General features: G+C 40.4%; 1 protein-coding gene across 1 annotated transcript in view; it reads right to left on the bottom strand.

Annotated features, from left to right (window-relative positions):
* The window catches only part of KDR (kinase insert domain receptor), a 47,369-nt gene that overhangs the window by 9,230 nt on the left and 24,056 nt on the right, over window positions 1-14,083 (bottom strand). The window contains exons 16-27 of the mRNA XM_025385186.1: window positions 11,189-11,295; window positions 10,630-10,765; window positions 10,155-10,259; window positions 8,724-8,837; window positions 8,051-8,139; window positions 7,289-7,442; window positions 5,101-5,198; window positions 2,430-2,552; window positions 2,165-2,276; window positions 1,844-1,943; window positions 1,333-1,438; window positions 66-217 (exon numbers count right to left, since the gene is read on the bottom strand). Of these exons, the coding sequence (XP_025240971.1) occupies window positions 66-217; window positions 1,333-1,438; window positions 1,844-1,943; window positions 2,165-2,276; window positions 2,430-2,552; window positions 5,101-5,198; window positions 7,289-7,442; window positions 8,051-8,139; window positions 8,724-8,837; window positions 10,155-10,259; window positions 10,630-10,765; window positions 11,189-11,295 (1,396 nt within the window). The remainder of the gene's footprint in view (window positions 1-65; window positions 218-1,332; window positions 1,439-1,843; window positions 1,944-2,164; window positions 2,277-2,429; window positions 2,553-5,100; window positions 5,199-7,288; window positions 7,443-8,050; window positions 8,140-8,723; window positions 8,838-10,154; window positions 10,260-10,629; window positions 10,766-11,188; window positions 11,296-14,083) is intronic.

Raw genomic sequence — 14,083 nt, 5'->3', positions numbered from 1 at the left:
ATCCCCCTCCCCGAGATGGCCTTGAAGTTACCCTCCCCCAGGGGATGTTAGGCCATATACTGTACCTGATTCCTGCTGTGTTGTCATAATGGAATTTGGGGTCACATACTTCCTCCTCCTCCATACAGGAAACAGGTGAGGTAGGCAGAGAGAGTCCAGAATCCTCTTCCATGCTCAAAGTCTCTGATATCGGAAGAACAATATAGTCTTTGCCGTCCTGAAACAATAAACACAGAAGACTGTTGTTATGGCTTCAGTTCTTCAAGTGCCTTTTCATTAAAAACAAAGGGCACAGGGGCTTCTTGGCTACATAGGGCATGTGGCTTTCATATCTGAACACAGAACTTTAAGACAACATTACAAATCATGTGTCAGAAACAAAAAGCCGTTGAAATGGAAGGTATATTAAAGGAGAGAACTAAAAACGAGATGGGTAAGGAGCCCACAGGGAAGTGCAGTTACAAAGAAGAGAAAGCAGGCTGTGGTCAGAGAGGTAACAACAGAACACACGGAGCTACATAGAACAAAAAAATCACTCCTTCACAGAGCCCTAACCGCACGAGCCAAGCCCTTCAAAGGGCATGGCATCCAAGTTTTAGCTACCACATTTCAAGGCAATGGAAAAACTGATGACAGTCTAAAGAAAAGCAATAAATGGATACAAAAATGGGTCTTTTGAGAAAAGGTTGCACAACTTAATATTATTGCATCAAGAAAAAGAAATAAATGACTATTTGATATCTGTAAATGTTTGGAAGGTTTATTGATAAAAATAGAGCTGACCTATTGTCCCCCAGCTGTTCAAAAGAAAAGAAAGAGGAAATTCGCTTCCATTGTAGTAAGAAGCATTGACTGGAGATTAAATAACATTCCAATAGTAAAGACTACAACTCTAAAATCTTCCAGTGGAAGTTATAAGAACCTGGGATGATACCAAGACAGAAACCATCTCTTTTGCATAGCTTAGATGTATTTTCGCCTGCAGAATTTACTAAAAATTTCTTGAAATTTCTTCCATTGTTGATCTTCTGTGGATCAACCAGATTTTTTGTTTGTTTGTTTTAGCTTTAGAAGAGCATTTGAAGATATAACAAAAAGATAAGTAGGTAGAAATCAGAGTGGTCCGCTCCCAGGTCATAAATTAGAATCTTATCTGCCTAAAAGGGTAATTGCAGCTTTTAGAAAAGCATTATTGCTCAGATGTAGAAGAATACAGTAGATTATTCAATGGCTGAGAGGATGGCATGGTAGCCATGAGACAGTTCAGGCAGTAGGGAAGTCCTTGACATCTAAGTACTCTTTGTAGGCGCTTCTTGGATGGAGGTGACAAACCTGCTGAGCATTAGCTTGCAAGAGATTTCCCAAATGTTCCACCAACTCTGAAAACGTGGGTCTCTGACTGGGCTCCCCGTGCCAGCAGTCCAGCATGGTCTGGTACCTAGAGAAGCAAAGCACTGATTTCATTAAATGCCTCTTTCTTCCTGAATGATGAAAATAAGTACTTAAATGAGTACACATTTATAAAGAGCCCACGAGTCGAGATGCTAAATAGGGGTACAAAACTGTGTAAGACACAGAGTCCCATACTCCCGAGGCTCAATGTGTATAAAAAACAAAACACTTAAAGCAACATCTAATAAAAACTAACTGGTTGCTTTGAATAATAAAGTACTATCTTTTCAAAAAGTGATAACTCCATGCTTGAAATTATCAAGAAAGGCTCCAAAGTAAAAGCAGGACACTAACTGGGCAATGAAGAAAGTCTATATAATGGAAAGTCTTCCAGGCAAGGAGAATTTGCGAGCAAAGAAAGAGAACAGAGGAACACTTCTTAAAGTCTTACATTTCTGGTGTAGTATAATCGGGGGCCCTCATTCTAGTTCCTTCTTTCAATCGCCTACAAAATTCTTCATCAATCTTTACCCCAGGATATGGAGAAGCACCTAGAATAAAACAGGGAGGAGACATTCTTTAATTTTATTTTCTCTTATAGAAAACCCTGCGCCTGAATCTTGCATATCCTCATCACCTACATATCTTTTTTTTTTTTTTTTCAAAGCTTCCTAGAAGTTTCGCCTGATAGACGTGAAGTACAAGAGAGGAAAAGACAACTTTTGTCTTCCTCTTTGGAGTCTGGATGGAAGGACAAAGAGAAATGGCTTACCCAAGGAAAATATTTCCCACAGCAACACACCAAAAGACCAGACGTCACTCTGGATTGTGTACACTCTGTCAAAAATTGTTTCTGGGGCCATCCATTTCAAAGGGAGGCGAGCCTACATGGGTAGAAGACAAGGATTCAGAACCCAAATTAGCAAATATCTGAAGAAAAAAACTTCCTTTGTTCCTGAACACAGGTCCTGAAGCTCTCTATGAGGAGCTTTAATTTTGTTACTTAACCAAGCACTGGATTCATGTTTGAAACTTACATCTCCTTTTCTGACATAATCTGGATCTTTATAAATATCCCGGGCCAAGCCAAAGTCACAGATTTTAACCACATTCTTCTCCGATAAGAGGATATTTCGTGCCGCCAGGTCCCTGTGGATACACTGCAAAGAGAATCGTGTGTGCATTAGGTCTCGGCACAGCTGATCTCTTTCACATCTGTTGTGACCTCATGCATCAAAAAAAATCCCACATCAGAAAGCCAACTGATTAATAAGGACTGGGTTAGTATCTTTTAACAACACTTCAGGAAAAAACTCTGTGAGCTTTGCTGAGACACACATCTGCTCATTCCATAAACAGCCCCAGCCTTTGGAGTTAAATAATTAAGTTCTAATATGATGATGGAATCATAAATAGGCTCCTCTAGGACACAATTGAAAGTGTGTTTCTGGTCACATCCACACATCCCTTTTGCCTGGCCCCATATTTGGTTAAAAACATGTTATTCTAGGGAGGTCCCAGAATGGGATTTGTTTTTTGAATGAATGCACGGAAATCAGAAACAAGGGGCTCTCATTGGTTTAGTGCTCTTTGTTGGCTTCCCCCTTGCGTATGAGGCTGAAGCCAGACTGGCTCTGATAAACAATTCCCAGTGGGGCTTCCCCTGATTTCAAAGTGCTGGGCTATCATAAATGTCTATTAAGGCAATTTCAGCCTATCACAAGTCAGGTTAGTTCTCTGGTGCATTAATAATACAATGAGATTAATCTTGACTTTCTTTCTCTTCCTTTTAGCCTCTTAGTTTCTCCTTTCTCTGTATCCTGCAAACTTCACCTAACTTCCTACTACTCGGCAGCTTTAGCTCCATGTGATATTTTGTGAGAAAATGAGTCTTGGGGAGCACAAGAAATGAATCAATGGCTTAGAAGAAAACTTTTTTCTTTTTTTTTTTTGAGAAGGAATCTCGCTCTGTCACCTAGACTGGAGTGTGGTGGTGCAATCTCAGCTCACAGCAACCTCCCAGGTTCAAGTGATTCTCCTGCCTCTGCCTCCCAAGTAGCTGGGACCACAGGTGTGCCACCACACCCAGCTAATTTTTGGTTTTTTAGTAGAGAAAGGGTTTCACCATGGTGTCCAGGCTGGTCTCAAACTCCTGACCTCAGGTGATCCACTCACCTTGGCCTCCCAAAGTGCTGGAATTACAGGCATGAGCCAACATTCCCGGCCAAGGGGAGAATTCTTAACTCATTGGAGGAGTGATCGTGTAAGCCAGGCATTGCTGACCTTCCCACACCTCAAATCTGTATGGCAGTCTCCTCTGAACAAGGCATATTCAGAAGCACATTGTCTAACACAATTGAGCAACACTGGGAATTCCGAAAAACAGACAGTATTTTTTACTTTTCCCCCCAAACAAAATGTTTCCTTTTTTAACCCAACAACCAAGTAGATTCAAGAAGTCATCTGGTAGATATAAAACAAGTTAAAGGATTCCCACATTCATGTCCATTCTCTTCCTAGTCCCCAAAAGGAACCCTGAGTAAGTGGCAAATTCCAGCCATAAAAAAATAGTAATAATAAATCATAATCTCCAAGCAGTGTAAAGGGCCTTTCTCTTTGGGAAAACCCTATAAGGCCCCAGTTCTCCTCCTTCCCCTTGGGAGAGAGAACACAAGAGCTACCTAGCAGAAACATCAAAGAGCCTGAGGCCTTGAATGCTATGAGAAGCTTTAAACCTCAGGGGAAAACATGGGCGGAAGATTTCATTCTAATTTAGGAAACACAAAATATATATATACAACTTAAGTCTTTCTTTCTTCATTAGGCTGCACGAATACATTCTGTCAACTGATAGTTCTTCCTGATCTTTAATTTGAAGTACTGCTACTTAATAAAAAATTACACATTTTACCCTTTCCAGGGGAGTCACTGCCACCAGCCTTGCTCCCTGCTTGGTGTTTACAACCTTTGGAATAGTTGTAACTTGTCACGTCCCCACCTCAGCCTTTGTTTGGCCTACTTTTCTAATTTTAGCTCTTTTAATCGCTCTCATCTGAAGCCTGTCCTTCCTCGTTTCTAATTATACTCCTAACAAATACTTTTTGATGGATGTTGATGAATGTAAAATAAATTAAAAATGATTCTCATGCCAAGATATCTGTAGGGCTCAGCCCCTCCCCTTTCCAGGTCATTGCTCAAATGTCAAGTTCTTAGTAAAGCCTTCCTCGTCTACCCTGTTTAAAATGGATGTACACACACAGAGAGAAGCATAAACATACACAAGTGCATTGCTCCTGTATATTCTATAACCCTTTCTTGCTTTATTTCCCCATAACATTTACTCCCATCTAACCTACAACATGTTTTACTTGTTTATATTGCTTATTGTTTGCTCTACCCACTAGAACTATAAACTCCAGGACGGTAAAGAGCTTTGCCTGATTGTTCACCCCAGTATCCTCAGTGCTCAGAAGACTGCCTCACACTTAGTAGATGCTTGACAAGCCTTTATTATACAGCTTAATTTCATGAACTCCTTAACCACTCTTACTTAGCAGAAACAGAGCCTCCCCAGTAGAGGTCTTCTAAGAGCCGCAGAAGTGGTGAATGAATTACAATCCCAAAAAAGCACCAATGGCTGACATTGGACATCCTATTTCCAAACCTGTGATCTGAAAAGATAGCTGATTTCCCCTCAACCTGTCTTACCTTTCGTGATGCCAAGAACTCCATGCCCTTAGCCACTTGGAAGCTGTAACAGATGAGATGCTCCAAGGTCAGGAAGTCCTTATATAGGTCTTCAGGAGCTGTCCGAAGAGGCAAGAGGATGGAGATTAGTATTTTCATGAATTGGTGTGATTTGTTTCTAAGTTTGCTAGAGTAATAATCTTTTTAAGACTTGGGAGTTAAATTTTCAGGAAATAGAAACAGAGAGTCAATGCTTCTATCTTCTATAAATCTCCTGAATCCCAATATCATTAGCTTCTATCACATCCTTTAGGAACAATACTGGTTTTTCCATTTTAGCCAAATTGAACCAGTAAATCCAGGAGGTAGAGTAAGGTAATATTGACCTAGATAATCTGGGAAAGAAAGAGGGCATTTCCAAATTTGCCACTTACACTGTTTTTTGTCATGTACCCAGAGGGATAAACAATAGTTTAATATCAAGAACTCTAAAAATAAGACAACAATATTCAGGGTCATTGAATAGCTTCTCTCCAGGATTTGTCCTGGGACAAAGGCCAAAAGTCAAACTATAATCTGCAATAGATAACTAAAAATACTAGAAATATATTTAATTCATTTTCAAACTTTAAAAGTGCTGTAAATACATTAAATCTGGCCTGGGAGGATATTTTTTCCTGAGAGATAACAGAAACATGGAAAGACACATTTACGTAAATTGGTGTATTTACTTCAGTGCAACTGGTACAAATAAACACTAAGATATTAAATGGGTGTTTCAAAATCATCTCTTTGGTCAGATAAGACTTATGGCTTCTTTCCTGGAGACAAAGACCAGAGTAAACAAAAACTCAGTTGTAGTAATAACCTCATAAGTACTTAAAAGGCTGTGAGCCTTTTTCTCAACAACTCAATCTCTTAGGTTTCTGGCTCACTGGCCACTGTTTCTTGAAAGAGAAAGAGCAGGGTAGAGGCAGCACCACTCGATGTGGGCCCCGCTAAATGAAGCCTAGATCACCTCCCCATGTGCTTCTAGACCAAGTCCCAGCTTCACACTACCTTCTCAGCTACTAAGGAAAAGGAGTTAAATGCAAATTCTCTCTGTAGCCTCATGTCAAGGGAAACAGAGTGGGCTTCTTTCACTATTCCTCTAGACTTATGCCTCAAGGGGAGCCAGCCTGTCACCCATCTCTACATCCACGACGCTATCTCTGCTCCTTCTGAAGGAGGTAGAAATACAGTGTGTCCTGGAGCCGGCCGAAGTCCTGGAAGTTAGGCTTGGGACCAGAGCTCCACCCATAAAGAGCACTAAAATATCACTGAGGCCGGGCGCGGTGGCTCATGCCTATAATCCCAGCACTTTGGGAGGCTGAGGCAGGCAGATCACCTGAGTTCAGGAGTTCGAGACTAGCCTGGCCAACAAGGTGACGCTCCATCTCTACTAAAAATACAAAAAAAAAAAAAAAAATTAGCTGGGTGTGGTGGCAGGCACCTGTAATCCCAGCTACTCAGAAGGCTGGGGCACAAGAATCACTTGAACCCAAAAGGCAAAGGTTGCAGTGAGCCAAGATTGCACCGTTGCACTCCAGCCTGGGCAACAGCATGAGACTCCACCTCAAAAAAATAAAAATAAAAGCAAATAAAAAAAATATCACTGGAAACATAACTTAAAGGCCAGGATATTTATCAAGACTCCCCTGAGGAATAATGATTGGAAGGAAGACTTGATAAGCCACTTGGCCTAGGGTAGAAACAACAGATGGCTCCTAAACTGCCTTTGGGATGGTTAGGTATAATGAAAAGAAAGACTTTTGCACAGGTAAAGCATGCAACGTGGGGCAGCTGAACCACTCTGGGGCTCTCCAGTGCAATGGAGAGGCTACTCAACTACCAGAAAACTTGTAGCCTCTCCCACTAATAAATGCCGAACCAGTATTTTAGGAACACTGCTGTGGTTGTAACTGACTGCTTATCCCACTTGGACCACCTAGATTTCTCAGGCTAGCCTTGCTTTGCCTCCCGGTCTAGGGCTTCCACACTTCACTTTTGGGGAGACAGGATGGAGGCAGTCTATTATAGAAATTCAGGTCTCTTTCAAATTATGAGGTAGTATTGGACTTTTCCCACGATCAAATTCCTTGTAACACCCTATCACCCTGTCTGCTCCGACGAGAGTATGCCATAGCCTGCAGGAAGCACTGGCTGGTACCTTCCTCTTCTTCTACATCACTGAGGGACTTCTCCTCCACAAATCCAGAGCTGGCTGAGCTCTGGCTACTGGTGATGCTGTCCAAGCGCCGTTTCAGATCCACAGGGATTGCTCCAACATAGTCTTTCCCTTGACGGAATCGTGCCCCTTTGGTCTATAAAAAAGCAAAGGAAAAAACAAACTCCTTGAACACAAAATAAGTCTTTAAAAGTTTACAACCTTTAAAATGTGATAAACGGTGGAGATAACAGAGACTACTAAAAAGCAGACAAGGAGGACATCAATTTCAGGATTATGCAATCTCTGAACTGAAATTTGGTGCAAGTTTTGTGCATAATAGGATTTCTTCCACAAAGCCTAACTCCTTCTTTAGCTTAAAGAGACAAATGCCACTTTGAGTTGCATTCAGACACACTCTCAGCATTAGGGAGCTCTTCACAGAGGGATTTACACTCCAGGGGCCAAATATGGCTAGGGGAGAGACAGAATAACCCAGAGCTGTCCCCTCCCCTTTCCTCGATCATACCTGCCTTCTCCCCCATGTCCACACTCTATAATGGGTCAGTAGATTAAAATCACAAAAATAGAACAGAAACATATGGCCCCCAGAAGGTAAAAGAGGAAGTTGTAACAGCCAATAGGTAATATGAGAAGACTCCTCACAAGTTCTTCACAAAATTTCAACTAAAAAATTAACCTGTACCGTTTCTAGTTTCCCTTCATTTTATAATGTGGCCAGAGCAGGATTAGGAAATGACATACCTTGTAGGGGACAAATTCATTTCTCTTGCTCCTCAGGTAAGTGGATAGGTTTCCAAACTTGCAGAATTCCACAATCACCATGAGTGGCCCTGCAGGCAGCATGTCCAGGAAGGAAAATGGATATTCACTGGTGTTCCTCACTAAGTGTTTAATACAGTGACGAACCCAAAAACACCTTAGAAGAAGGCTACAACCTTTCATTGGGACAGGAGTGTAGAAATCAGCTGGTCCCAATCCCCTTATATAAACTTGTTTATATTATATATAGCTTTTCTTTTTTCCAGAAGACATTTTCACAAGATTAACCAAAATTTCAAAAGAAAACCCACCCATCTACTTGCTTTTCAATGCAATCACTTGATATCATTCCATTTTGGGGGTAACTACCCTTAAGCTTTCAAGTTTTAGGGAAGTTTACTCTTCTCATCTAGACATCTGTTACACAAGTAGCAAACTGAATCATAGTGGCATGACATTTCTTAATTCTGAGAAAGTTTTATAATAATTTAATTCTAGTGCCAATTAAACCGCCGTGAAATATATTTATTCCTAGGAATCCGCAAAGTATTTTAAGCTAAGAAAATCAAGTCCATGGGAGTTGACTGCTTTCCCTCAAACACTATCAGAGAGGCATGTTAAAATTGGGTGACCCAAACCATCCACAGTTACTCACCTCCTGGCTTGGTACAGGCACCTAGAAGGTTGACCACATTGAGATGGTGACCAATATGAATGAGGATCTTGAGTTCAGACATGAGGGCTCGATGCTCACTGTGTGTTGCTCCTTCTAAAAATACAGTACAAGGAGGGAAATCTTAGGTGTGGACATTTCCTTCGGATAACTGGGGTCCCTCCTTCCCTGCATGCCACTATACAACTTACCCTCCAGGGGTAACACAGCTGTGACCTAGTTTACAGATCACATGCATTTCCCCAAAAGTCAAGTGTAAATTCTATTTTCCAATTTGAAATAAAATTCATATTTTAACTGAGCCAGAATGTTTGATATTTAAAGGAATCCACTGTGAAATCTTTTGCAAAGTGGAGAATACATCTGCAATGGAATAATGCCCAGATTCTCTTCTTTTACAAAACTGTATTTTTGCATTTCAGGTTCACTACGATCCTGAGGGTCTGATCATTTCAGTGCTTCCTCATAGGGAAGCGACACCATGTATTAAATATCTTCATGTGTTAGGGGCTATACCAAAGGTTCCAGCCAATCTGTGCCAATCTGTGCAGGCAAATTAAGGCCAGCTGGAAAGACCAGTTGACACATGAGGCTGATGGCACTAAGACTATATGTTTGATCCCGTTTGGACGGCTACATTTCCCTCTAATTCACAGGCATGGTCCACATCTAAGGCCCTGATGAGCCACCTCAAAATTACATACTCCCTTGGCCACCAGAGAAAAAAGGCAAATGGAGAAAGATAGCTTTGAAACGCACAAAACCTATTGGCAAAGGGTCAGTGGCACTGCCTTCATCAATGAAAGAACATCACAATTGGAGAAAGAAGCTTTATTGTCTATCCTCTTGAAATGAAAATGGCCAGACCAGAATTCCATTACTATTAGAAATAACAATTATTTATAAAGCTTTTCATTTAAAAAATATAACCCATTATATTTTATTCTAACACAACCATTCTTGTTTTGCAAATTATCTTTTACATATGAACATCTTTTACATATTCCAATTCTAGAGAACATGCTATTTTTGCATTCCACTATTTTCCTTTCCATGTCTGTAGATGGTCTATAATTATCTGATTCCACAATATATTAAGAAACAATTTTAATATAACCACAGTCCTGTTTTCCTGTAACCAGAACCACTAAGTACAACTGTGTTGGCTGAGCCCTGCACAAGGATAACCAGGCAAGAAGGTGAAACCCATCCCCAACTTTACTTGCCAGACCGTGCACCCTGGCATAAAGCTACAAAGGAGGATCCTTTTTCCAATTTGCACAAGGACATTATTTAGGCTGGCTGCATGTGTGGCTAGTAGGCCCACCTAAGCATAAAGCTACGGATACAAGCCTTGCAACATGTTTAAAGACTAGATAAAACAGAAAGATCACCACATAATTTTGCTTTTACCTTTCAACATTTTGACTGCTACTGTCCTGCAAGTTGCTGTCTTGTCAATTCCAAAGGCATCTGCTTCAATCACTTGGCCAAAGGCACCACGGCCAAGCGGCTTACCTAGAGTCAACAACAATAGCAACAAGAAAACGGACTTGGATTACTATACAACCAAAGTGATATGCAGAGATGTCAACTAGATAGGGTGACCACACATCCCAATTTAACATGGATAGTCCAGTTTACTCCTTTGTCCTGGCTTAATTATTTAATAACTCCCCCTTCACTCTCCAAATGTCCTGCTTTGGATGATTACACAGGGACCCTACCTCTAAGTGGCTAAATGAATGACTATCCAAATTCAAGAGATGGAATTAATATTTCTAAACCAGAATCCAACATCTGAATACACCACATTTGTCATCGTTCTAATGGAGGAAGAGACGGCCTGGTAAATACAATATCAAATTAATAGCAATTGAAAATGCACCTAGCTTCAGCCGGTCTCTGGGGAATTCCCATTTGCTGGCATCATAAGGCAGTCGTTCACAGTGTTCGTCCAATGGGAGTTCATCAGGATCCATGACGATGGACAAGTAGCCTGTCTTCAGTTCTCCTCCATTGGCCTGGAAAGCATCAATCCTTCCAGTCATATACACACTGTCGTTTGGCTGTTGTTTTGTGTGCTTGTTATTGCTGTTTATTGGAGCCTCTTTCCTGTCTCATTTTCCAACAAAACTCATGGAGTTTGAGAGTGGTCCTATTATAACCCTGCTTCTAGTTTCCCTTGTCCCCCAAAGGAGCTCAGAATTAAGGTTTTAAAGTTTAATTACACTAGACAGTTCAAGCCCTTTTCCTCTCTAGTGGCTTCTATCAATTAAATCCCTGAGATCCAGCCAAAAGAAAGTGGGCAAGAATGTTATTGTATTGAAATAAAATGTGCCCATTGAGCCAATAACAATGGGAAGAAACAACTCAAAGAACCCCAATCAGTTTTCATTAATCATGAAAACCAATGTGCATGGGCAGAAGGGAAATTATTTTGTTACCCGCTTAACGGTCCGTAGAATGATGACAAGAAGTAGCCAGAAGAACATGGCAATCACTGCCGTGCCTACTAGAATAATGATTTCCAAGTTCGTCTTTTCCTGGGCACCTGGAAAGACACAATTAAATGGTATCAACAGTTGGAAACTTATATTTTTGTAAGATGACAAATTTTAGCACTAAAGCAAGATCCCAAGCTTACCAACTTGGAAAAAGCCTAGAGGACAGTAGTCACACACCCCTAACTTGAATGGAGTCTACAGAATTCTTTCTTTTAACTTAATTTTATTTATTTATTTATTTTTAGAGACAGGGTTTCTTTCTATGCTCCAGGCTAGAGTGTCATGACACAATCATAGCTCCTTGCAGCCTCCAACTCCTAGGCTCAAGCAATTCTCCCACCTCAGCCTCCCAAGTAGCTGGGACCACAGGTGCATACCACCAAGCCCAGCTAATTTTTCTTTTATTTTCTGTAGAGACAGGGTCTCATTACATTGCCCAGGCTAGTCTCGAACTCCTGGCCTCAAGCCATCCCCTGGCCTTGGCCTCCCAAAGTGCAGGGATTACAGGCATAAGCCACCATACCTGGCCTACAGAATTGTTCATGGAAAATGTAAAGCTTGCAAAACACTGCTCATGTAAACTTCCAACAATAAAATTCTGAAGTAATTAAGCATAGAAATAGTAATGCCTTAAAAGTCAAACATAGAAAGTGTTTAGAGGAAGAGCAGTCTTTGATGGAAAGAAAACAGATCATTCTCTACAGAGAAAAAAAAAATATTTCTATTTGAGGAAAACAAAAGTCTTCTTTTAAACTGATAGTCAATATATTCATCTGTGCAGAGTTTGCAAAAGGATCATATTAGAAACCAAGTAGGGAAATAAAGTTTTTTGACCTGAGAGCTACTAATGACCACATATCTACTATGTGGTTATCACTTTAAACATGCCATTCCACTTAATCTCCTCAACAACTCTCAGTTTTCAAATGAAGAAACAGATGATCAGAGAGCTTAAGCTACTTGACTGAGGGCACATAGCTATTCAGTGGTTCAGTCAAGAGATAAAGAGGCCTGTCCAACATGAACTAACCATTACATGCACTACCCCGTCCCTTGTGGCAGAAGCCTGAGTGAGGAGAAAAGGAAGAGTCAAGATGAGCACATCATGCATGGCCTGGTAATGGGAGTTTCAAACCACTCATGAAAGGAAAGAGAAGCGGAAACTAGAGGTCAGCAAGCAAAGCTGCAGATGACCAGGGCTTCAGAGGACAGCTCTGAGTGGAAGAAACAAAATGCAGAAGCAGGCTTTCCACTAAGAGTGATTAGCAAAGAGATGATAAGGAAGCAGTCATCACTTGGGGCCTCCCATCAGAAGAGTGCAAGGAGAATCAAACCGGGCCACAAACTGTGCGGATGGCCCATTACAGCCTCAAGAGAGCAGAAGACAAGTAATAAACTGGTTTGCAAAATAAGTAATACATTGGTTTGCAAAATAAAAGTTAAGTTAACCATTGAGAGACAAGCACAATTATGCTTGGAGTAAATTCTGTTTCTCTGGTGGTCCTAGGGAAGTAATTCTCTATTTATACACACAGATTTAAAAGTCCAGTTGTACATAGAGGATAAAAAGTTCAAAGAGTCTATTTTCTATGTATTTTTATATCAATATTCTCACATAACATTTGGGAAACTAGCAGGAGTATTAAATATCTAGCTCTGCCTTTCTTAGCATTCACTCCAGGTAAGAAGTAACTATAATCTCTGTGCCAGTGTTACCTAGTTAGGCATCTGTAACTAGCTGCGGGCCTCCAACAAGAGGTAATGCAGAGCACCGGAGACAATCCAGAAGTCATTCTGTGGATTTGCCCTAAAACATGAATCACTTTGGAAATGACAAAACTGCCAAGGTCTTTGAAGTCTTTATTTGCAAGTGTAGTTTATGAAACACTAATAAGCTTATACATTTGAAAATATGTCAACCTATCTCGATGCAATACTTGGCATCATAGATTTGACAGAATAAAGGGACCAAAATCTAGACTTTGAGAGACACGTTAGGATGAGTTCATAGAAATCTATCGATCCCTTCTATCACCATACTTCTTTCTTACTCTTGCATACCATACCTTTACCCACACAACACAGTTTTATTCTTCCCCTGTGGGCTACAAAAAAAAGTCATAGGGGTGTACTTCTTAAGATAAAATATTCTGCCACAAATTACTTTTCCTAGCTAAGAAAATGACAGATTTCACATCACTCCTGCATACACACATATTGAGATAAAAACCAAAAATTTTCCGTTTCAGAAGAGCAATGGTCTGTTGTTCAGAAGGGAATCTTAATTATTTCTAGTCCAATTAAAACTCAGAATCCTTGTGACTATCTGGATAGCATTGACTGCCATGATTAGGCAGCAATTCTAAAGTTTTTCCAAATAAATATAAAGGCATCATTTCTATAAGTTAATCAAGCCATTCAAACAAAGACAGAATCAGGGAGAGGAGGCTATTCATCCTGCCTGGTTAAGAATTTTTCCACAATAAGAACTGCAGGAATAGGAAATGTGATGCAAGCAGAATTATAACAATATTAATTATGTTCACTGTTTAAAAGAACACATACTTACTGAGAAAATGTACAAAGTTCAAAGAATATTAAAAATCATCTGTAGTTGCCCTACTTAAAGTGAATGTGTGTCTATAAGATACAATCTAATCTTTTAAAAAACCACAGGATGTATCTATGACTTCCCACTGACCTTCTTTTTTTCTTTTAAGTTCCGGGATACATGTGCAAAATGCTCAGGTTTGTTACACAGGTAAACATGTGCCATCGTGATTTGCTGCACCTATTAATCCATCTTCTAGGTATTAAGCCCAGCATGCATTAGCT

Source organism: Theropithecus gelada, chromosome 5 (genome assembly GCF_003255815.1).
Source record: "Theropithecus gelada isolate Dixy chromosome 5, Tgel_1.0, whole genome shotgun sequence".
NCBI lineage: Eukaryota > Metazoa > Chordata > Mammalia > Primates > Cercopithecidae > Theropithecus > Theropithecus gelada.
The sequence above is the reverse complement of the archived record's forward strand: the minus strand, read 5'-3'. Positions and strand labels throughout refer to the sequence as shown.